The following is a 24,422-nucleotide window of genomic DNA, read 5'->3' as shown; positions in this document are numbered from 1 at the left end:
ATGTATATAACAGCTAAACACAGCAGAATTTGATGCTTAAAAAACTTTCAAGAAGACTGTGGAAGACTACCTTACAATTATTAAATGCAAGAGGTTTTCCTTATAAAAATCACTTACTTTCAAGACAATTTGTATTACATGCAAAGAAATGTAAACCTCAATATCAAAAGAAATAACTAAAAATGAGTATAATTAGAGAGGCATTGAAATTAGCATGCAATTTTGTGTCTTGTGGCTTTTTAAAAAAATATGTGGATTGGCTCCTAAAATAATGATTCAGGGAGGACTCACTGAGGATGCGCTTTAAGTGAATTATGCACTGCTTTCTTAGAATGTCTTATTTGGAAAGGGCTTTAGTCTCATATACAGATGAGGAAACTGAGGCACAGAATGTATAAGTGACTCACAGCAACACCCATAGGCAGAGGTCAAGAGAGTTGAGATGTACTCAGCTTGACAACGTTGTCTTCATCTCTAAGTGATTCTCTGTCACAATCTCCACAGAACATATTCCCAACTCATTTCAGAATCCAAACTAGTCCCCTAATTGCCCCCAAATAACCTTATCTTTATTCTAGCGACAAGGTCTAGATCTTGTCTGGAAGGATAGTGTCCTTCAACTTCCCTCTCCAATCAAGTGATTTCCATCTCCATCCTCCTCTCTTCCCTACTCTCTGTCTTCAAAGTCCTTTCTTTCTGCCTATTCCCTCCCACTCTCCCCATCATGACATCTCCATCAAGGACTTTCATTCTGAACCTCTCCACTTTCAAATCAAAATTTCTTACTCTCCTCTTTCTCCTCCTTTAAAAACCCGTCTCCCTCTCCCAAAATATTTCCTTGGACACTACGTCTAATTCTACCATCACATATTTCTGTTTTTTTTTTTTTTAATCACCAAACTTCTTAGAAAAGTGACTATCTTTATGCCCTCTTGGGAATTCCCTGACTGTCCAGTGGTTAGGACTCTGTGCTTCCACTGCAGTGGGCACGGGTTCAATCCCTAGTCAGGGAACTAAGATCCCACATGCCTCGCAGCACGGGCAAAATAAAATGGTTTATGTCCTTTTCCCCTCCATCTTATTCCCCAGTTTCTTTCAATCAGAAAGGGCCTGTTCCATCCAACGGAAAGCATCCTGTTCAAGGTCACAGAAAATCTCAGATTTCCTCAGGATTCACTCTGCTCAACTATTTCATATCTGATACAGTTCACACCCATCTGTCTTTCACTTTTCCCTTCCTCTGACATCCTTGACATCCAATGATATTTTCTTCCTATTTTTTTCAGCCACTTCTTCTTTTTTCTCTTTTTATTTCTCGTTTCTTGTCATTGTTCCCAGTTATATAAATGCAGGGATTCCCCTAGTTTCATTCTCACCCACAGGCTGTTTCTTTGCTGTATTCTTGAGGGATTTCAAATTCTCCCATGATTTCAACTAACCTACCTGCGAAGATATTCCTCCATATATCAGTCTCGGACCACCATTGTTCACGGTGCTAAGTCGTATTTCAAACTGCTAAGCATCTTCGCCCAGACCTTTCTGTAGCATCTCAAACTTGATGTGTTCTAACCAGCTAAATTCTGCTATGGCCTTGCTCCTGATCTGCCCGTTTAAAACTGCCGCCACCTGAGATTCTTCCCTCTCTTGACTCCCACATCCCATTGGTTCTCAAGCCCTGTCAATTTCAACCATGCAGTATCTCTCCCTTGATCTTGCCCCCTTCTGTTCCCATGGCCACTGCTCCTGTTCAGCTCCTCACCTCTGGCCTGATTTCATGCAAAACACTCAGCTGCTGGGGGCCTGTAATCGCTGACTCTTCCCACCACTCCCACCAATTGTTGGCAGAGTAATCTTTTAAACCCACAATTTTATCATGCCTTTACCGTGATCAAAAAACTTCCATATTTTCCTACTGCACACAGGGATTTGATGTCAGAATTGAAAAGGTAACTGTATAAAATTTAGTCTACCCCCATCATTTCACAAATGAGAAAACTAAAGCTCAGAGAACCGAGGAAGTACACTGAGAGTTTTCTGACTCTACCAAGTCCTCCTTTTATCTCATTGTGTTGCCTTTGAAAGTCCAAGAGTGACTTTGTTTCAGAGTTTTTTCTGGACCCCGAGCAGATCACAATAAGGTTATGTCAACAAAACACATTTTTAAGCAGACTCGGCAGTTTTTTAATTACTAATCCAGTTGAGAGCCTGACACTGTGGTGAAACCTGCTTGGTCTTCTGCCTAAGTTGCTACTCATGGGAAGAAGAATGACCCAGCTCCATAACGTTGCAAGGTTTCTTAGTCATCTGGCATAGTTCTCCAAAACAAACAGCAGGCACTGACACTTCAGTGTGGAAAGGGAAGTACAAGACAGGTAACAGATGCATACACAACTCTGTAGCTATGAAGAATTGGCTTCCAAACAGACAAATTAGATACACCCACACCCCAGTCCCACTCCCACAAACAAGAGGAAAAAGTGTTCATGAGTTCACAGGTAGCAAGAAATACACATTTGCATTAACATCATTTCAATTCTGTGCCCAAGAAGGACTCTACAATAACATTTCAGTTACTTGTCCAAAGTAACTTGGATGATTTGGGCCATTTATTTTTCTACCCCGTCCCCTACCCCATAGTATTACTATTATTGTTGTTGTTATTATTGTATATAAGCCTTCCTAATTCACAAGGATATTATGAGATTAGATTAAAATCAGAATTATTTTGAATTCTCAAAGTTGTAATAATGTCAATTCTTTGTAGTATATTTTACTTAGTAATTTACTTGGAATAGGCTCTTATACTTTATTGTAAAACCCACACCTCAAGAACAAATTTAGGCTGAATTGTGTTGGATTGTATTTAGCCCTAAATTAATATCCAAACCTCAATTTCTTCATGTGTAAAATGGAGAGAATTATAGTATTGACCACATGTACTAATGAAGATTGAATGCATGGATTTCTCTAAACACATTGCCTAGTACTTAGTTATCATTCAGTGAATTGTAATGGTGATTAATGATAATGATTAACATTAAATAGATACCAGGAGTGTATAATTCCTATAATAAAAACATTATCTCTTTACACACTCATATTAACCATAAATACATATTTTCCTGAATTATCAATTATGGCAATTTTTAAAAATATGTACTTGGAGACTAAAATTTTATTTTTCTTTAATGGTGAAATTGAAACTAACTGTAAAAACTAATTTACTATATTTTGAAATTACTATTATTAGTATTTTTTAAAATGCAAACTATAATTTTCTTTTATCAACAGTCCAGATAAAGTCTAATTGTAATAACAGTTTTCGTAATTAGCAATTCTGAAAAAAAAAACAGATAAAGTTCAAAACTTCTTATTTAGGGAAAAATAAAAACTAAGAATTTACACTATCTTTAATTGATTCTAAATTAAATTTAAAATTTAATAAATGTAGGCAAACCCTTCAAATCCACACCTAATTTTTAGATAGATATTTTACAATGTCTTAAGCATATTGATATATTAGACTTAACATGTAAGTGTGTGTGTTTTTAGAAATGCCTTTGTTTTTAGAGAAAAATAATTTAAATTATATGTATGATTTTCACTAGAAATCATATGTAAAGATCAAGGCCAGGCTGAAACTAGGCTGAGCTCTGTTTGACTAGCTCACTTGTTTGACCAGGAAATTGTTTAATGCAGGAGAAAAGACTAATGAAAGTTGCTTACACAGCAATTTCTCCCTACAGTCTTGTAATTTATTTTCATTGCTATGGAAGGATGCATTTATATCATCTGTTTTGTTTAGTGCCAACAATAAAATATCAAATATGAACTCATTTTTACATAAAGAAAATTGTTTTTATTTTAGAACTTTTTATTCTCATATTTCAGAGCAAATTAAAGATTTATCATCTTAAGATTTTCAAGAATACTAGAAAATCTTCCATCTAGAATTGGACAGTGAAAAAGCAAATATTCCAAAGCTTTCCTGATATTTTCTGCTTTATATCCTTTCTTTACTCCAAATTTTTTTTTCTGTTTCCATCTGTGGCTAGTCAGATCCCAAAACTATCATCAAATATTTTAGTATCATAACATGCTGTTGAATCATTAAATAGCGTCCGAGTATCTCCAGCTCTTCAGGCACAAGATTTACTAAGAAGCCCTGAGTTCCCAACCCTCATTCTCCCTGGGTTCTAGCTTCAAATGTCCTAGCTCATATGATTACAAGTATCTGCATAGGTTAAGAATGAAAAAGAGGTTAACAATAAAAGTAATGAAAAGAAGAGCAAAATTGAAAGGTAAAAACCAAACATAAAGGAATCCTTAGCATCGTCATCAGAACTGGAGAGATAAACCAAATTCACCTGCTAATAACCCACAAGACTATTGCTTAATTTTTTTTTAAGCAGTGAGATAGCATGAATTACAAAGCATTCAATTAAAAATTAATTATGGTTATCTTATATTTTACAGGTGGTGCTGGAAGTTAACAGTGAATTTCAAATCCAGGTAACATATAGCAAATTAATTTTTTCCAAATTAAAAATAAGAAAAATGGTTTGGGAGAAGCAACATATTTTCCAAAGAAAATTCATCCTTATAAGTAAAGTTAATGTTATGCTAAAATTAATAGATTATCAAAATTAACAATTTTCCCAATGAAACATCCTCTCTTTCTGACATTATAATTACCCCATCCTCCAAAAGCTCCAGTGGAATGTGAATTATGAATAAATGTTAATAGATACTATTACTTTATCCTGCCCACCCAAGGTCAGAGATTATAACACTAAAAATGGCACCATCAAGTGGCATTCCGTCAGGAGGCAAAAACGTGAGTGGATCAAGTTCGCTGCAGCCTGCCGTGAAGGTGAGGACAACTCAAAGAGGAACCCAATTGCCAAAGTAAGTATCAACCCCAAAGCATAAAATTGAAAATCAGAATGGATAGAGTTAAATTTTCAAAAGAACCTGTCTTTTAAATATTTTATGAACACATCTCACTGAGAAATTATGATACAGAACAAAACTATAGCCATTCAGATTATGAAAATTGAAGCCATTAAAAGTATAAATTAAGAAATTTAGGCACTCGGGTAAACAGTTAAACATTAACTCACCACACTGGTGAAATTAATGTACATGATCATATGTCACCCCAAACTCTAGATGAAAAACATATAGTGATTTATACAATGAATTTAATGCTCAGCACATTCACAGGAACTATTTCAATGTGTGCTACTTCTGCCTCCTAATTTCTTAGAATTGAATTCCTACTTTTGGCTTTGTTATGAACATTCACAATGTACACTGTTTCATACTCTCTTTTCCTTTTATTTTCCCTTTTCTTCCTTTTGCACACACGGGCTCACACACATGTGTGCACGCACACACACGGAAACATATTCCCCACACACAGATTCACACATACAAACATATATACACATATATACACAAATTTACACAGAGATTTCCCCATAAGATTGCTTAACAGTCATACAATTTTTTATTTCAAAGAGAGCCCTGGTTTCTCTAACCTTTCATTTGGGGTGGTCTTCTTACTTTTCTGCTAATACATCCTCCTCATTTTCAAAATTAAAATCTTCTACACAGAGTCAGATAACTCGTCACCTACATAAATCTACTTTAAACTTTCTTCTAAAACTTTACATTTAAAAAAATTTTTAATCAAAAGATAAAAGTTATGTAATAATATTGGTAAACTCCTTAAGACTGCAAGGAGTTCTCTACTCTAGCCCCAACATTAGCACAGAGACTAAAAATAATACAATCCATTGTAAATGTTGAATGAATGAATGCATGAAAGATGACTGCATAGATTTAGATTTATTAGGGTGATATTTTACTTTTTTCTAATTTGGTAGAAACAGAAATTGAATTTCTTTTATTACATTGTCATTTACCATTGAAAATATAGAGCTGTTATTATTCCTCTTATCTAGGAAAATAATTCTCTATTTCCAGCATTTCTCAAAAGATAACAGATACATTCAACAATTCTCAAGAAAGATAGTTGTCTTATATCAAACATAGCACTCTTGATTTGCTCCCTGTAATGTTTTCACCTGTGCTCTTTCTGCAGATTCACTCAGATTGTGCTGCAAACCAGCAAGTTACATACCGCATCTCTGGAGTAGGAATTGATCAACCACCTTATGGAATCTTTGTTGTTAATCAAAAAACTGGTGAAATTAATATAACATCCATAGTTGATCGAGAGGTCACCCCGTTTTTCATTGTAAGTGGGTGAATATGTATGTTCAGGTCTATATTATTTTTGGACTATCTTAAGCTCAAATCATACTTGATTTGATTTCAAGAGTCTCAATATTAGGCATTTTTGGTTGTCCCTTATTTCATGAGCATCTTATGACCCAAAAGAAACAAAAGATTAAGAGAGAAAGGAGTGTTTGCTTAACTGCCTTAGCAAAAATGCTAACCTCTGGTCAGTCCCCAGTGTCAAGCTAAAGTGTTTGTTTGGAAGGGCAAGCACCTAACTTCTTTTACTTTAATTCAGTTGAGAATATCGGTTCCTCTTAACTCCAATGCCAAATGATGATTCTGGAGCTCCTGATGGAGCCTTTCCTGAGTGAACATACTTTATGATAAAATCACATTGCTCAAGTTCACCTGAGCTCAGAATGTGCCTTGGAGATACTTTAATTCACCCTTAACGAATCTCACTCTATTCTTTACAGTTGCTGTGACAAAACTTCAAACCCTCCACCTCATTTCCACTTTATGATGCTGACCTGTGACCAACTTCACTAAAAAGTCTGAGGCCCTTCATCACAAACTCCCACAATTAATTCTCTCTCCTCCAGTTCAGAAATGTTCTGAATTAAATCCAAAAATGGGATCGATTTTCTTCTTTTTCTCAACTGCTTATCCCAAGAGCTATCTATTTTCCCATGATTACCTGTCCAAGAACCTTAATCAATCAACTTGGTTTTTTCATCTTTCTTCTGCTTGCTCCATTGGCTGTTAATCCATTTGCATCTATCATTAGGGTCAACACTTGTTAATACTTGAAAAATAAAAATACAGACATTTTTAAAACTTTCTTTGATCTTGTAACCTCTTCTATTCAAACCCCATAATTTTCCAAAATGCCTTCAAATAGTAATCTACGCTTGCAGGCTTTCACTCATACTGCTTTTCCGTATGCCTCAAACTACTTTAATTCTTTAGTCTTCTGTTCCAAGTCTGTATTCCTGCCTTGTCTCCCACAATGTTTCCCTGAAAACTCTAAATCAACATGCCAGCCTATTAGCTTTTCTTGATGCACAATGCACTTTTATATGAAATCACATAGGCAAAATCACATAGGCAAATATGTATATATTTGTGATTATTTGAAATTTGTGATTATATGAAATCACATAGGCAAAATAGTATACATTACACTTACATACACCAAATAATAATATAAACACCCACATAGCCACACCTATCCCATGAATGCTATATTTCTCTGAAGCCCCCGTGTGACTCTCCTTTGTCACATTCTCTCAAGCCCCATAACCCCTATTCCTAATTCCAAACAACGAGTTTTCTCCACTCCATTTCCTTCCTCACATGAATCCCTTTGCTTGAAACATCCTGCCAATTCCCTGCTCCACCTGTTGAAATTTTCTTTGAAGATCTCTCAATCATTACATCCTCCTATGAAGTCACAGTAATTTTGTTCTTCCTTCATGTAACTTATCGTGTTACCTTTTCTCAAATGGGATTTTGAGTTAGTGTTTGCCTCCCCTTACTGATTATAAGTACTACTTGTGTCTACCTTCAAGTAGGAAATAATATGTCTTACCGTTCTTTTAGTTTCCCACAATGCCTAGCATAGTGCTCAAAGAAAGCAAGAACTTAATAAATATGTGTTGCACCACGTAATTATTCCTCTTTTCTCTCCTAGATCTATTGTCGGGCTGTGAATTCACTGGGCCAAGATTTGGAGAGAATTCTTGAGCTCAGAGTCAGGGTTTTGGATATAAATGACAACCCTCCGGTATTTTCTATGTCTACTTTTCTGGGACAAATAGAAGAAAATTCTAATGCCAGTAAGTCATCTACTTTATTAAGTAAACAAGACTATTTTGGCTTCCAGATCATTCTTAACAGCCAGACAACTAGAGGCTAAACTCTGTCAAGGTACTATATCACGAATGTAAAAGATAAGGTTGGAAAAGCATGTAGAACAGGAAGGCATGAGGAAATCTCCGTAATGGCTTTCCCTTCAACTGTGGAAGCAGCTCCAACTGTCATACACAAGGAGCAACTCTAAAGTAATAGGAAACATTTTCTCACACACCAGCTCTGTAGTAGATTCCTAAGGAAAAAATCCAAAAGTACTTTGCACAGTGGTGACAGAGGCACTGGGAGAACTTAGCCTCCCAACCTGACTACTTTGAAGGGGAATCTCATCCATTTCTATTCATACTGCCTTTTTTTTTTTTTTTTTAATTTTAACGACTCTAAAGTCACTCATAGAAATCACTCCCAGACAAACTATTTGGTAGCCATAATCTTCAAGAGCTTTTCTTTGACAACAAATACATGCAAAACAAACATTGTTTCCCCTTCTTATATATGATTTAGTAAATATGGGTTTTGTTTGTTTTTACTCAAGTCACTGATATTATGTATTTGAAATGGATTACAAACCTAATCCTCTTTGGTCCTCCATGTACAATATATTTAAAGCTGACCATCTCAAGGAATGACAGTGGAGGGGCACCAGAAAATCTAGAAACTATACCCAGTATTTACACAAGGGCTTTAAAAATCTAAATGCGCAATTTCTTCCTTATGGATTACTGTAAAAGGCAATATTTTAACTGCCAAATATTCAGTCACTTGGGTGGGATAGTATATTAACTGCTTAGTGTACCATTGAAGATTGTCCTAGGTATATTAAAAAAAAGCAGAGATAATGTCTCATTTGAATTCAAAACTTCAACTTACCATAGTTACTTTTAACTGTTAAGTGGTATAATTTCCTGTAAGTTCAAATAATTCTTACATTTTAATTCTATTCGTTAAAATACTATACCTACAGTTTAAACTTTTAAAAATGCTGCTGTAAGAATGATAAACCATTAGCCAGACTCATCAAGAAAAAAAGGGAGAAGACTCAGATCAATGGAATTAGAAATGAAAAAGGAGAAGTAACAACTGACATTGCAGAAATACAAAGGATCATGAGAGATTACTACAAGCAACTATAGGCCAATAAAATGGACAACCTGGAAGAAATGGACAAATTCTTAGAAAAGCACAACCTTCCGAGACTGAACCAGGAAGAAATAGAAAATATGAACAGACCAACCACAAGCACTGAAATTGAAACTGTGATTAAAAATCTTCCAACAAACAAAACCCCAGGACCAGATGGCTTCACAGGCGAATTCTATCAAACATTTAGAGAAGAGTTAACACCTATCCTTCTCAAACTCTTCCAAAATATAGCAGAGAGAGGAACACTCCCAAACTCATTCTATGAGTCCACCAGCACCCTGATACCAAAACCAGACAAAGATGTCACAAAGAAAGAAAACTACAGGCCAATATCACTGATGAACATAGATGCAAAAATCCTCAACAAAATACTAGCAAACAGAATCCAACAGCACGTTAGAAGGATCATACACCATGATCAAGTGGGGTTTATCCCAGGAATGCAAGGATTCTTCAATATATGCAAATCAGTCAATGTGATACACCATATTAACAAATTGAAGGAGAAAAACCGTATGATCATCTCAATAGATGCAGAGAAAGCTTTTGACAAAATTCAACACCCATTTATGATAAAAACTCTCCAGAGAGTAGACATAGAGGGAAGCTACCTCAACATAATTAAGGCCATATATGACAAACCCACAGCCAACATCGTTCTCAATGGTGAAAAACTGAAACCATTTCCTCTAAGATCAGGAACAAGACAAGGTTGCCCACTCTCACCACTGTTATTCAACATAGTTTTGGAAGTTTTAGCCACAGCAACCAGAGAAGAAAAAGAAATAAAAGGAATCCAAATCGGAAAAGAAGAAGTAAAACTGTCACTGTTTGCAGATCACATGATACTATACATAGAGAATCCTAAGGATGCTACCAGAAAACTACTAGAGCTAATCAACGAATTTTGTAGAGTAGCAGGATACAAAATTAATGCACAGAAATCTCTTGCATTCCTATACACTAACAATGAAAGATCAGAAAGAGAAATTAAGGAAACAATCCCATTTACCATTGCAACAAAAAGAATAAAACACCTAGGAATAAACTTACCTAAGGAGGCAAAAGACCTGTATTCAGAAAACTATAAAACACTGATGAAAGAAATTAAAGATAACATAAACAGATGGAGCGATATACCATGCTTCTGGATTGGAAGAATCAACATTGTGAAAATGACTATACTACCCAAAGCAATCTACAGACTCAATGCCATCCCTATCAAACTACCACTGGCATTTTTCACAGAACTAGAACAAAAAATTTCACAATTTGTATGGAAGTACAAAAGACCCAGAATAGCCAAAGCAATCTTGAGAAAGAAAAATGGAGCTGGAGGAATCAGGCTCCTGGACTTCAGACTATACTACAAAGCTACAGTAATCAAGACAGTATGGTACTGGCACAAAAACAGAAATATAGATCAATGGAACAGGATAGAAAGCTCAGAGATAAACCCACACACATATGATCACCTTATCTTTGATAAAGGAGGCAAGAATATGCAATGGAGAAAAGACAGCCTCTTCAATAAATGGTGCTGGGAAAACTGGACAGCTACATGTAAAAGAATGAAATTAGAACACTCCATTACACCATACACAAAAATAAACTCAAAATGGATTAAAGACCTAAATGTAAGGCCAGACACCATCAAACTCTTAGAGGAAAACATAGGCAGAACACTCTATGACATAAATCACCGCAAGATCCTTTTTGACCCACGTCCTAGAGAAATGGAAATAAAAACAAAAATAAACAAATGGGACCTAATGAAACTTAAAAGCTTTTGCACAGCAAAGGAAACCATAAACAAGATGAAAAGACAACCCTCAGAATGGGAGAAAATACTTGCTAACAAAGCAACTGACAAAGGATTAATCTCCAAAATATACAAGCAGGCCATGCAGTTCAATATCAAAAAAACAAGCAACCCAATCCAAAAATGGGCAGAAGACCTAAATAAACATTTCTCCAAAGAAGATATACAGATTGCCAACAAACACATGAAAAGATATTCAACATCACTAATCATTAGAGAAATGCAAATCAAAACTACAATGAGGTATCACCTCACACCAGTCAGAATGGCCATAATAAAAAATCTACAAATAATAAGTGCTGAGAGGGTGTGGAGAAAAGGGAACCCTCTTGCATTGTTGGTGGGAATGTAAACTGATACAGCCTCTATGGAGAACAGTATGGAGGTTCCTTAAAAAACTAAAAATAGAACTACCATATGACCCAGCAATCCCACTACTGGGCATATACCCTGAGAAAACCATAATTCAAAAAGAGTCATGTACCACAATGTTCATTGCAGCACTATTTACAATAGCCAGGACATGGAAGCAACCTAAGTGTTCATCAACAGATGAATGGAGAAAGAAGATGTGGCACATGTATACAATGGAATATTACTCAACCATAAAAAGAAACAAAACTGAGTTATTTGTAGTGAGGTGGATGGACCTAGAGTCTGTCATACAGAGTGAAGTAAGAAAGAGAAAATCAAATACCGTATGCTAACACATATATACAGAATCTAAAAAAAAAAAAAAATGGTTCTGATGAACCTAGGGGCAGGACAGGAATAAAGACACAGATGTAGAGAATGGACTTGAGGACATGGGTGGGGGAAGGGTAAGCTGGGACGAAGTGAGAGAGCAGCATTGACATATATACACTACCAAATGTAAAACAGATAGCTAGTGGGAAGCAGCTGCATGGCACAGGGAGATCAGCTCGGTGCTTTGCAACCACCTAGAGGGGTGGGATAAGGAGAATGGGAGAGAGACACAAGAGGGAGGGGATATGGGGATATACATATGCATATATCTGATTCACTTTGTTATACAGCAGAAACTAACACAACACTGTAAAGCAAATATACTCCAATAAAGATGTTAAAAAAAAAAGAATGTTTGTTGTAAAAATTCACAAAATATGAGTAAAAACAGAATAAAAATGCGTTCTTTGCTCTCCCTAGCACCGTTTTTCAGGGGCAAGTACCATCACTAGTTACTTAGGTACATACTTTCTATAATCATGTAAATATATATAAACATGTTTCCAAAGAAGAAACAAATGTGACCATATTTTACATACTTATCCACAATGTGAGTTTTTACTGAAATATATTTTGAACACATTTCCATATTAGGAAATACATGTTTCTTCATTCCTTTTAACAATTTCATGAGATTTCGTTGTATGAACGCATCATAATTAATGAATTAATTTCCTCTGGAAACATTTTAAAAATGATGCTGAAATGAATACACACACAAAGATTGAGAGAGAGAGAGATGGGAGCTGGTAGTTGGTGTCTACAGACAGGCCAGTTGTGCTTGGAACAGAGTTGATTGTAGAGAAGTCTAGTTTATGAATGCTGGCAGCTTTTCACATGCTCCAGTGTTCTTCATCAAAACTGCTAATAAGATTACTGGAAAAAGTGAGGGATAGGACAAAGTATGTAATTAAACAAGCGTCTTTTTAAACCTAGCATTTTACTAGAGACCACGCAAAATACAACAGTAATATATATTTATTGAATGTGCATTATTCAATAGGAACTTCACATAATTTTCTTCATATAGATGTTTAATTCTTTCATGAACTCAATGAGGATGGTACTATTATCATCCCCGTTTATAGACGTGGAAACTGAGGCCAAGATCACATAGCTAGAAAGTGCTGTAGTTGGGAATGAATTGGTCTTGCCTTATATCATTTTGTTGCACCATAGCAGCCTTTTAAAAAAAGAATGATACTAGAATAAGAAATGGAAAGGCAGAAGAAAATATTTCTTTGTTTTCTAGCTATCAGTAATGTCTAAGGTCCCTGGTAAAATGTGATCTTTTCATCAAGACAAAGGTATAGAAAGGAGCTAAGATATTGGTATGTCGAAGCAGTAGAAAGGGAAAATGGTAGAGTGCCCATTATATGGACCAACTAACCCTAACACCTTGTTGGAAAAACAATATATATTATACTACAACAAAAATGCAAACTGTCCATTTGCAATCAATTTCTCTTGATTTCTAGATACACTGGTGATGATGCTCAATGCTACTGATGCAGATGAACCAAATAATTTGAACTCCAAAATAGCCTTCAAGATCGTAAGACAAGAACCTCCTGATTCAACAATGTTTATTATCAACAGATACACTGCAGAAATTCGAACAAGGAATAATTTTCTGGACAGAGAGGTAATTTTTTTTTTCTTTGAGTGAGTTGTAGTCTCAAAGGAACTGATTCTAAAAGCAAGAGTTCTAAGAAAAAAAAAAGAAAAAGAAAACAATGCTTTAAAATTTTAATTACATAACGTTTTCACATAATGGTAATGACATAAATATCTGTGAGGTGAAAAAAATAGGAATCCCTCAAATAGACTTTATACTCATTTTTCATTTAATCTTACTTAGCATTTGTCTCAATTTAAGAAAACTACATTCTGAGAGTACATAAAAATACACACAAGGTAGAGGCAAAAGCTCTATTTTTTTTCTTTTTAAAGTATGTCCTATAATGAAATAAATTTAAGAAACAATTGCTATTATGTCTCCCATCTTGGTGAGTCACAATGCGTGTGAACACGGTAGAAGCTCCAAGAATTTTTACAGGCTAAGAAACTTGTTTATCTTCCTTTTTTGTTTTGTTTATTTGTTTGTTTATCTTTCTTTAATCCAGCATATCCTAAGCGCATTTAAGAGAACTCTTTTTTTTTTTTCTCTTCCTATATCTCACCTACTGACAGCCCACTGAGTACTTTGGGAAATGAATCACAGAATCAGAATGATGGATAAGAATTAAGTAACATCCAGACCAGTCTTTTCATTTACAAATAAAAAAAATAATTACTGATTGTTACCAAATTAGAACCAGCATTGCATGGTTTCTATAATGCCATGTGGTCCCTTGATTTAATTTTAAAATATCAACTTTTTCCATTATGTTTTTTAATGTGGATAGAATATAACTGATGTGCATATATTTTAGGGTTATAAATGAGGAAGTTTTATTTTCTATTTGATATTTAATTAAATTTCATTTTAAGTATCATAGTTATTTTAAAATGACATCTCCCTGCTAATGATTCCTAGATTTAAGACAAATCAGATTATTTTAACACTCTTTATTGATCCAAATGCCATCAGTTTCTAGGTTACCATTATGTCCTTTTTTACTTGTTTGAAAATTACCATAAGAAGAAATTGACTATTTAGGTATTTCTCTCTCTAACTTTCCTAAAGAGCCCAGTGGGTTTCCTTTAACATGAAAAGAGTTGTAATGGTGAAGAGCTCTAAAAAGTAAAGGAACTCTGCAATCACTGGCAAGCCACCAGAGCAGATATTTTATTCTTTCTAATTTTTATTTTTTATTGGATTATAGTTGATTAACAATGTTGTGTTAGTTTCAGGTGTGCAGCAAAGTGATTCAGTTATACGTATAAATGTATCTATTCTTTTTCAAATTCTTTTCCCATTTAGGTTATTACAGAATATTGAGCAGTGTTTCCTGTGCTATACAGTATGTTCTTGTTGGTTATCTATTTTATTTTTTTATTATTTTTTTAACTATTTATTTTTTATTGGAGTATAGTTATTAACAGTGTTGTGATAGCTTCAGGTATATAGCAAGGTGATTCAGTTATACATATACATGTATCTATTCTTTTTCAAATTCTTTTCCCATTTAGGTTGTTACATAATATTGAGCAGAGTTCCCTGTGCTATACATTAGGTCCTTGTTGGTTATCTATTTTCAACATAGCAGTGTGTACATGTCGATCCCAAGCTAACAGTCTATCCGTCCCCCCACCCTTCCCCACTGGTAACCATAAATTCATTCTCTAAGTCTGTGAGTCTGTTTCCACTTTGTAAATAAGTCCATTTGTATCTTTTTTTTTTTTTTTAGATTCTGCATATAAGTGATATCATATGATATTGTCTTTCTCTGTCTGACTTACTTCATTTAGTATAATAATCTCCAGGTCCATCCATGTTGCTGCAACTGGCAGTATTTCATTCTTTTTAATGACTAATATCCATTGTATGTATGTACCACATCTTCTTTATCCATTCATCTGTCGATGGACATTTAAGTTGCTTTCATCTATTGTAAACAGCACTGCAATGAACATTGGGGTGCATGTATGCTTTCAAACCATGTTTTTCTCCAGATATATGCCCAGAAGTGGGATTGCTGATCATACGGTAGCTCTATTTTTAGTTTCTGAAGGAAACTCCATACTTTTCTCCATAGTGGCTGTATCAATTTACATTCCCACCAACAGTGTAGGAAGGTTCCCTTTACTCCACACCCTCTCCAGCATTTACTGTTTGTAGATTTTTCATGGTGGCCGTTCTGGCTGGTGTGAGGTGATATCTCACTGTAGTTTTGATTTGCCTTTCTCTAATAATTAACGATGTTGAGCATCTTTTCATGTGCCTTTTGGCAATCTGTGTATCTTCTTTGGAGAAACGTCTGTTCAGGTCTTCTGCCCATTTTTGGATTGGATTGTTTGTTTTTTTGATATTGAGCTGCATGAGTTTCTTGTATGTTTTGGAGATTAATCCTTTGTCAGTTGCTTCATTTGCAAATATTTTCTCCCATTCTGAGGGTTGTCTTTTCATCTTGTTTATGGTTTCCTTTGCTGTGCAAAAGCTTTTAAGTTTCATTAGGTCCCATTTGTTTATTTTTGTTTTTATTTCCATTTCTCTAGGATGTGGGTCAAAAAAGATTTTGCTGTGATTTATGTCATACAGTGTTCTGCCTATGTTTTCCTCTAAGAGTTTGATGGTGTCTGGCCTTACATTTAGGTCTTTAATCCATTTTGAGTTTATTTTTGTGTATGGTATTAGGGAGTGTTCTAATTTCATTCTTTTACATGTAGGTGACCAGTTTTCCCGGAACCACTTACTGAAGAGGCTGTCTTTTCTCCACTGTATATTCTTGCCTCCTTTATCAAAGATAAGGTGACCATATGTGCGTGAGTTTATCTCTGAGCTTTCTATCCTGTTCCATTGATCTATATTTCTGTTTTTGTGCCAGTACCATACTGTCTTGATTACTGTAGCTTTGTAGTATAGTCTGAAGTCCGGGAGCCTGATTCCTCCAGCTCCATTTTTCTTTCTCAAGATTGCTTTCGCTATTCTGGGTCTTTTGTACTTCCATACAAATTGTGAAATTTTTTGTTCTAGTTCTGTGAAAAATGCCAGTGGTAGTTTGATAGGGATTGCATTGAATTTGTAGATTGCTTTGGGTAGTAGAGTCATTTTCACAATGTTGATTCTTCCAATCCAAGAACATGGTATATCTCTCCATCTGTTTGTATCATCTTTAATTTCTTTCATCAGTGTCTTATAGTTTTCTGCATACAGGTCTTTTGTCTCCCTAGGTAGGTTTATTCCTAGGTATTTTATTCTTTTTGTTGCAGTGGTAAATGGGAGTGTTTTCTTAATTTCACTTTCAGACTTTTCATCATTAGTGTATAGGAATGCAAGAGATTTCTGTGCATTAATTTTGTATCCTGCTACTTTACCAAATTCATTGATTAGATCTAGTCGTTTTCTGGTAGCATTTTTAGGATTCTCTATGTACAGTATCATGTCATCTGCAAACAGTGACAGCTTTATTTCTTCTTTTCCAATTTGTATTCCTTTTATTTCTTTTTCTTCTCTGGTTGCTGTGGCTAAAACTTCCAAAACTATGTTGAATAATAGTGGTGAGAGTGGGCAACCTTGTCTTGTTCCTGATCTTAGAGGAAATGGTTTCAGTTTTTCACCATTGAGAACGATGTTGGCTGTGGGTTTGTCATATATGGCCTTTATTATGTTGAGGTAGTTTCCCTCTATGCTCACTTTCTGGGGAGTTTTTATCATAAATGGATGTTGAATTTTGCCAAAAGCTTTTTCTGCATCTATTAAGATGATCATATGGTTTTTATTCTTCAATTTGTTGACGTGGTGTATCACACTGATTGATTTCAGATATTGAAAAATCTTTGCATCTCTGGGACAAATCCCACTTGATCACAGTGTATGATCCTTTTAATGTATTGTTGGATTCTGTTTGCTAGAATTTTGTTGAGGATTTTTGCATCTATGTTCATCAGTGATGTCGGCCTGTAGTTTTCTTTTTTTGTGGTATCTTTGTCTGATTTTGGTATCAGGGTGATGGTGGCCTCATAGAATGAATTTGGGAGTATTCCTTCCTCTGCAGTTTTTTGGAATAGTTTCAGAAGAAGAAATCCGTGTTAACTCTTTTCTAAATGTTTGCTAGAATTTGCCTGTGAAGCCATCTGGTCCTAGACTTTTGTTCGTTGGGAGTTTTTTAATCACAGTTTCAATTTTAGTACTTGTGATTGGTCTGTTCATATTTTCTATTTCTTCCTGGTTCATTCTTGGGAGATTGTACCTTTCTAAGAATTTGTCCATTTCTTCCAGGTTGTCCATTTTATTGGCATACAGTTGCTTGTAGTAGTCTCTAATGATCCTTTGTATTTCTGTGGTGTCCTTTATAGCTTCTCCTTTTCATTTCCAATCTTATTGATTTGAGCCCTCTCCCTTTTTTTCAGAGCAGATATTCTTAACCTGGCATTTGTGGAGAGCCCTCAGGACGTCTCTAACTATGAATCCTCTAAAATTATATCCACAACTTTGAGTGAGGATGCATATATGCATGTGTCTGGGAAAGACTTCATGGCTTTTACCAGCTTCTAAAAATTTAAGCACCTTTGTGTAGATTCAAGAAAACAGATCATCAATAACTGTACTGCCACCCCCCAAAAATGCAAACCATTTGCTATCTCTTTATTCTTCAGGGGTTGATAATTTGGGGTACAGAATTTTAATTCCATAAATTCTTGGTAAACCTTAATCTCTCCCCTCCTGATCATTTTGTTCTGCTTCACCCTTTATAAACTTTTTCAACATATAATAAGGAATGATGTCTTTTAAAATTTTTGCTTCTTTTAAATGATGCTGGATAAGAATTTTTGGGAATAGAAGTGGCAACTTCATATTGATTCATGTGAGATTTGTGAATTTTCAATATTCTGTGTTACCTCTATCTTCATCATAGATTTATGTAAATGTTGATACAACATTTTAAAAGATCTTTGTATGAGACAAAATAAAAACTGTCTACATCAACTGTGGTATTGTTTGTTGTGCATATTTTTAGCAATATGGCCAGTACTCTCTATTTGTAAGAGGCTCAGACCGAGATGGTGGGGCAGATGGAATGGCAGCAGAGTGTGAATGCAGCATTAAAATCCTCGATGTCAATGATAACATCCCATACATGGAACAGTCATCAGTAAGTATTAGTCCTTGAATTTAACAACAACTTTAGGTTCATTACCTTCTCAAATTTGTTCAAACAATTCTATTTGTATATGTACATGTTATCTTTAGTCACACACAATCCAAATGTACACAAATATTTCATCTCATGTTTGTTTATATAATACATATGAAAAAACCCCTATTTGAACAATGAAAAGTGAGACCACATAGATCTCTTTTCTATATCATGAATAACTATAAACATTCTATATAAAACTAATATAGTTCTATTTCTCACATAGTTTGTGCTAAAAATTTTTTTACTTCTTGTTTCAGTATTCTATAAGTATTGAAGAAAATGCTCTAAATTCAAATTTGCTCCAGATTAGAATAATTGATTTGGATGAGGAGTTCTCAGCTAACTGGATGGCAGTCATTTTCTTTATCTCTGGAAATGAGGGAAATTGGTTTGATATAGAAATGAATGAAAGAACAAATGTGGGAACTTTAAAGGTTATTAAGGTATGGAATAATTATCCTAAATATTTTGTTTTCTTGGTTTTTTTCAAAGTGTTAATCTTAAAATGATGTCAATATTTCACAAACTTGAGTGGGTGAAAGAATAAAAATTAATGTGTTTTAGAATTATACATGATATAGAGCTTTTTTATAGAGAGTTTTTCTGCTTATATAATTTCGTAAAGACAGGCATTGAACTTTTTACTTGAAACTCTTTTCTATCAATGCAATATTCCCTCACAGATCATACATTTTTAAACACAAATCTTATTTTATGCTTACAACAAAGTACGATTAATCCTTTAGGTTTTGTTTTACACATTTGAAGAATATTTTTTGAAACAGATTAATCGTTGCCTAAAAAAAAGGTGTCCCTGTCAACACTGTACATCAATTATTATTCATTAATAACATTCATCACATAAATTAAAAGTTGTTAGTTCATCCAGTGTGTTTCCACAGAATTAAAATTAAATTACTGTAATTGTAGGATTATCACATTCTCATCTCACTTCTGCAGCTGACCCAGGCTTATTACAGACATAAGTACACTAGAGACTTGGTCCAAGTCATAGAGATTTGGTCCAAGTCAACACAGTTCTCCTGTGTCCCCTCTACATTACTGATCCACCACATTTACCTGCAGTAGAATTTTCTCTGAGATTCGAGGGGGGAAAATGTCTGACTCCTAGGGAGCTGATAGTGAAGATTTCACCCTGTGCTACAAGACTTGTCAGTCTATTTTTTAAAATCTGCAATAGCTGTGCATGGATTGTACGTGATGCATGAAATACGTATTCCTCATGGTAAAATGTAATCCCTTTTTAACTGTTTTCTTCCTTCAGAATTGCTCTGGGAAATAAACTCCTAAGGAATTCTGTCCCCATAGGAATGTGTGATCATTTGTCTCATATGTCTTCATAAAGTGTCACCATGCCTACAGCTTCCATTCACTGAGGCAGTGTGCAGATGATTTAGTTTATTCTCTACAGCATCCCTGTAAAATAGGTTATATGCCCACATTACAAATAAATACATTGAGGTTCAGAGAGAGTTTGTAACCTGCTCAGTTCTCATCACCAGTAAGTGGGACAGCTGACATTCAAACCTAGGCTTCTCTAGCTATTAAGTTCACATTCTTTCCACTACACTATCTAGGTTTCCCTGCTGGGGAAACTGAGTCCTAATCTATTTCACCCCAAACTATGATATTACTTTAGAAAATTAATTGATCTATCTGGCCTCAATATCTCTGTCTGTAAAATGGGAATTATGTTGATTTTTCTCCCAGACATGACATCATATATTAATTCTTTTGTTAGGATTATATATATATGTAATAAGTGTGTGTGATGTATATGTATACATAATTTTATAGCCATCCTTGGAGTTGCAAATAAAGCTAATATTAGAGCAAAGACTGAAAATTTTAGCTAAGTAGAGAGCTCAATGTGTGAATCGATGGTCATCTAAACTACTGTTATGTGAAAATTTTTAAAAATACAGTTGGTATTTATAGGCATAATGCATAGTTGTGGATTTTATGAGTAGTGGATTTTGACACCGTCTTTCATAATGAAAATGACTACTTGATAATTTTATAATATAAAGTGAATTTTTCCAGGATATGTTGAATAAAATATGGATTTCTTTTTATTATTTATATACTACATTCTATTATTTGACTTATTGAAAGAAGTCACATATACATAGTAAAATTTCTTGTAAATAGTTCTTTATGGATAAAATCAGTCAAATGATTGAACCTACGATATACTTGGCCCATTCTTCCTAATAAATAGAGCTATTTTCTGAGAAACCTGAAATGATAGCATCTAACATAAGCTATCTTTGCACTACAAAATGCATGGATTTGACCACCTGTATTATTTTAAGTTTTTTAATTTGGTGGACAATTGGAACTCATACATTTTCAACTTTTTCAACAAAGGATCTAAGACAATTGGACTTTTTCTTACTGTATTTTCATGTGTTTGTATTGAATTGAATATAAAGTAAGAATAGAGTGTGTATTTATATGTATTTATATTTAATTAAAGAAAAAGATGTAAGAATTTTTTTGCCTATTATCAAAGAATTTCTCTTTCCTCTAGAATGTTTTTTCCCCTTAGAGTAAAACTATTTCACTCTGTATTTTCTAGCCCCTAGATTATGAAGCTATGAAGAATCTGCAACTTAGTCTTGGTGTTAGAAATAAAGCTGAATTTCATCAATCAATTATGTCTCAATATAAACTCACAGCAACTGCAGTCTCTGTGACTGTGTTAAATGTAGTTGAAGGCTCAGTGTTCCGTCCAGGTTCAAAGACATTCACAGTAACTAGAGAGATGGGACAAAGCTATCAATTGGGAGACTTTATAGCTACTGATCTGGACACAGGTCTACCTTCAACCACTGTTAGGTAAGACTGACATTTTCCAACTCATTTTCATCACATATTGAACTTAAGTAAATATGTTCTTTTCAGAAATTTGAAGTATCTGAATTAAAATATTTGTCACTATTTTTGAAATTCAATCATAAAATGTACTAATTGGGGAATTGTTACCTAATTTAGACTGTTTAACTTAAGAAAATATAAAAATTTGCGCAAAATGTAAGATGGAAAAATGTGAAGGTTTAAAATGTGAAAATATTGTATCTGGAAAGTTTGACGCTCCTGTGTTTATATATTTTATTGACCAGTTAGCTGATTACTACATATCATGGTTATTCCCCTTGGAAGATTTGATGGATTGATTTTCCCATCGCAAATTTGCCCAGATTGAAATCAATTAGATTTAGTTAACGCATTTCAGTTACTTTCTCTCTTTAATCAGCACGTAATATTGGTCAACAATAACCTTGATATGAAAAATTGGTTACATTAAGGAAAAATTAAGCTGTGTAGTTTTTTTTTAACTCTACGTATCCGAGTGTTTCTACTTGATCATGAAAAATCTGTGTGTATATGTGCATATGTATTTTGCAAATGTGCTTGTGATCAGGAATAATGGTGGAGTGGAAAGACCTCACAAATGAGTTTTAAAAGTTCTTTCTCTGTGTTCCTCTCACTCCATGTGAGTATTTCAGTTATAGCTCTTATCACACTGCGCCGCCATTACTGATAAGCTCTCTTGTACTCCACAGATGTAAGTTCACTGAGGGAAGACCACACCCCTATCTGACTCCTTATCAAGTTCTATTTCCTGAGTTTAGCACAATGCCTGACACAGAGAGTTATCTAACCAATGTTTGTCTAACAAACATATAAATGAGAAGGAAAACTTCGAAGTCAAAGATGAGAAGAGAAAGAGAATAGAGAATAGGATAGAGGCACAAGACAAGGACAGAGTTTGGAATCCACAAGAAGTCCTGTATATTCACTGAGTATATGAGGAGGGGAGTGGAAATAGGGAAGGGATGAAAGCCAAGCTGCTGAAGAAGTAACTTCTTTGGTAAAAGAATAGTTTAGAATTAGCAGCAGCCCAGGAAGTCCCAGCATCTGGGCTGTCCAGGACAGTTCTGATGCTACCAAAATCAAATGAAAATGAGACTGCAGGTATCAGAGGATTATTCGTACATCTAAGTGGGCTAGATGTAATAGACATTCCATCACAAGTGGCTGCTCAGTAATTCTTTTTTCTTAGATTTAAATCTTCATCCATTTCTGAATGTCCTCAAACAGCTGGAACTGCTCCCCCAAAAATAAAGTCTCCAATAATTGAAAATTATATCCAGGAGTTACAACTACTGGCTGGAAACATGGTTTAAAATCAAAATCTCTCTTTCTCGCCCCCCTGCCTTTAGATAGCTAACATTAATTTGTACCGTTGTCTTTCAAATACAGATATGTAATGGGAAGTAATCCAGCTGGCCTAATCGCTATTGACTCAAAAACGGGCATAATTATTTTGAGAAATAAAGTTACTGTTCAACAATATGAAATGCTTAAGGAAAAATACCAAGGAACAATTCTATCTATAGATGGTAAGAAATCAATTTAATTTTTTCCCGTCTACTGGAAGTTATATATACATTCAGAAACTAAAATTTTAATTACTGTCTTTTGAAGTAACCCTTTTTCCAATATTGGGTATTATACAATCAAATCCTGAATGATATAAGAGACATTATAATTTAGGGTTTAGACTGTGAGCTCTGGAATTAGACTGGATTGGTATCTCGTAACATCACTTACTAGCTCCAAGATTTTAGAGAAGTTATTTAACCCATTTATCCCTCAGTTTTCTCTTCCATAAAATGGGCCAATAACATTATGGATTTAGAAGTACTTAAGGAGTTACTATATGTAAAGCACTAGATGAGTGCTGACATTCAATAAATGTTAGTTCGTATTAATGTCAGTAATTGAAAATTTTTAATTGTACTGTAAAATTATTTTCAAACAGACCCAAAGCCAAGCTAACTTAACTTTATGTGATCCTTGGAAAGTTTATGTACAATTTCGTGTAAACAATTCGGAATTAGCATGCTTATATTACTTTTCAAAACCAACAAACTTAAATTAGGCTAATCACTAGGAGGGAAGTTCCTCGAGGCTAATTCTAAGCAATATTTGCTACTTCACTTTCTCTTCCTCCCTTCTTCCTCCTTCTCTCCCTTTCTTCCTCTTTTTCTTTCAATTGTCCTAAAAAGGGATTGACGATTTCCACTTGCTTCACAAGTTTAAAAGAAATAAAACAGCATTTCTTTAAAGTCATTCAACAACTCAGAATTTTTACCAAATTATGCTGGTCTTTTCCACAATCAGTCAAAATAAATGTAGTTTTTAAAATGTTTATTACAAATCGAAATGTTTATTCCATCTACATATAAAGTTTATTTCAGTGCTGAAATTGTCTTAAGCAGTTGCTAGTTTACTCCTTTTCTTACATCCAACATCAAGCTTAATTGGACACATGAAAGAGAAATTGGAACTTTAATTTACTAAACTGTAGGCTGATGGCAAATAGGGAGCATTCCCTTTGTCATTAAAAAATACCACCTTCTGGGGATAAACATTAGATCCGATGATGATAATAATAAAAATAACAAAAACAGTAACAGTACAATAGAATTGTTGTATTCCAACAAAACAGTAACAATAGAATCAGCATAGCTGGGCTGAAAGGGCATGGGCTTTGATATCAGATAGACTGTATGTAAACCTATCTCTGTTATGTACTTCCAGGGATATCTTTATTCATTTATCCAGAAACTAAGTATTGAATTCTAACCAAACGTCAGCCATTGTGCCAGATTCTAGAGTGACATCGATGGACAAAGTCTGACAACGGCGCTTACATCTATATAATAGAAATAATAATAACAATAATAGTA

The 24,422-nt window shown here is 34.5% G+C and overlaps 1 protein-coding gene across 1 annotated transcript in view; it reads left to right on the top strand.

Moving 5' to 3' along the window:
* The window catches only part of DSG1 (desmoglein 1), a 36,767-nt gene that overhangs the window by 4,675 nt on the left and 7,670 nt on the right, over positions 1-24,422 (top strand). The window contains 9 exon segments of the mRNA XM_061169654.1: positions 4,477-4,512; positions 4,777-4,908; positions 6,110-6,265; positions 7,943-8,087; positions 13,312-13,478; positions 18,457-18,591; positions 18,897-19,082; positions 21,242-21,501; positions 22,930-23,069. Coding sequence (XP_061025637.1) covers positions 4,477-4,512; positions 4,777-4,908; positions 6,110-6,265; positions 7,943-8,087; positions 13,312-13,478; positions 18,457-18,591; positions 18,897-19,082; positions 21,242-21,501; positions 22,930-23,069 — 1,357 coding nt within the window.

This window comes from Eubalaena glacialis, chromosome 15, assembly GCF_028564815.1.
Source record: "Eubalaena glacialis isolate mEubGla1 chromosome 15, mEubGla1.1.hap2.+ XY, whole genome shotgun sequence".
NCBI classification, from domain to species: Eukaryota; Metazoa; Chordata; class Mammalia; order Artiodactyla; family Balaenidae; genus Eubalaena; species Eubalaena glacialis.
This window is presented reverse-complemented; position numbering and strand designations above follow the sequence as displayed.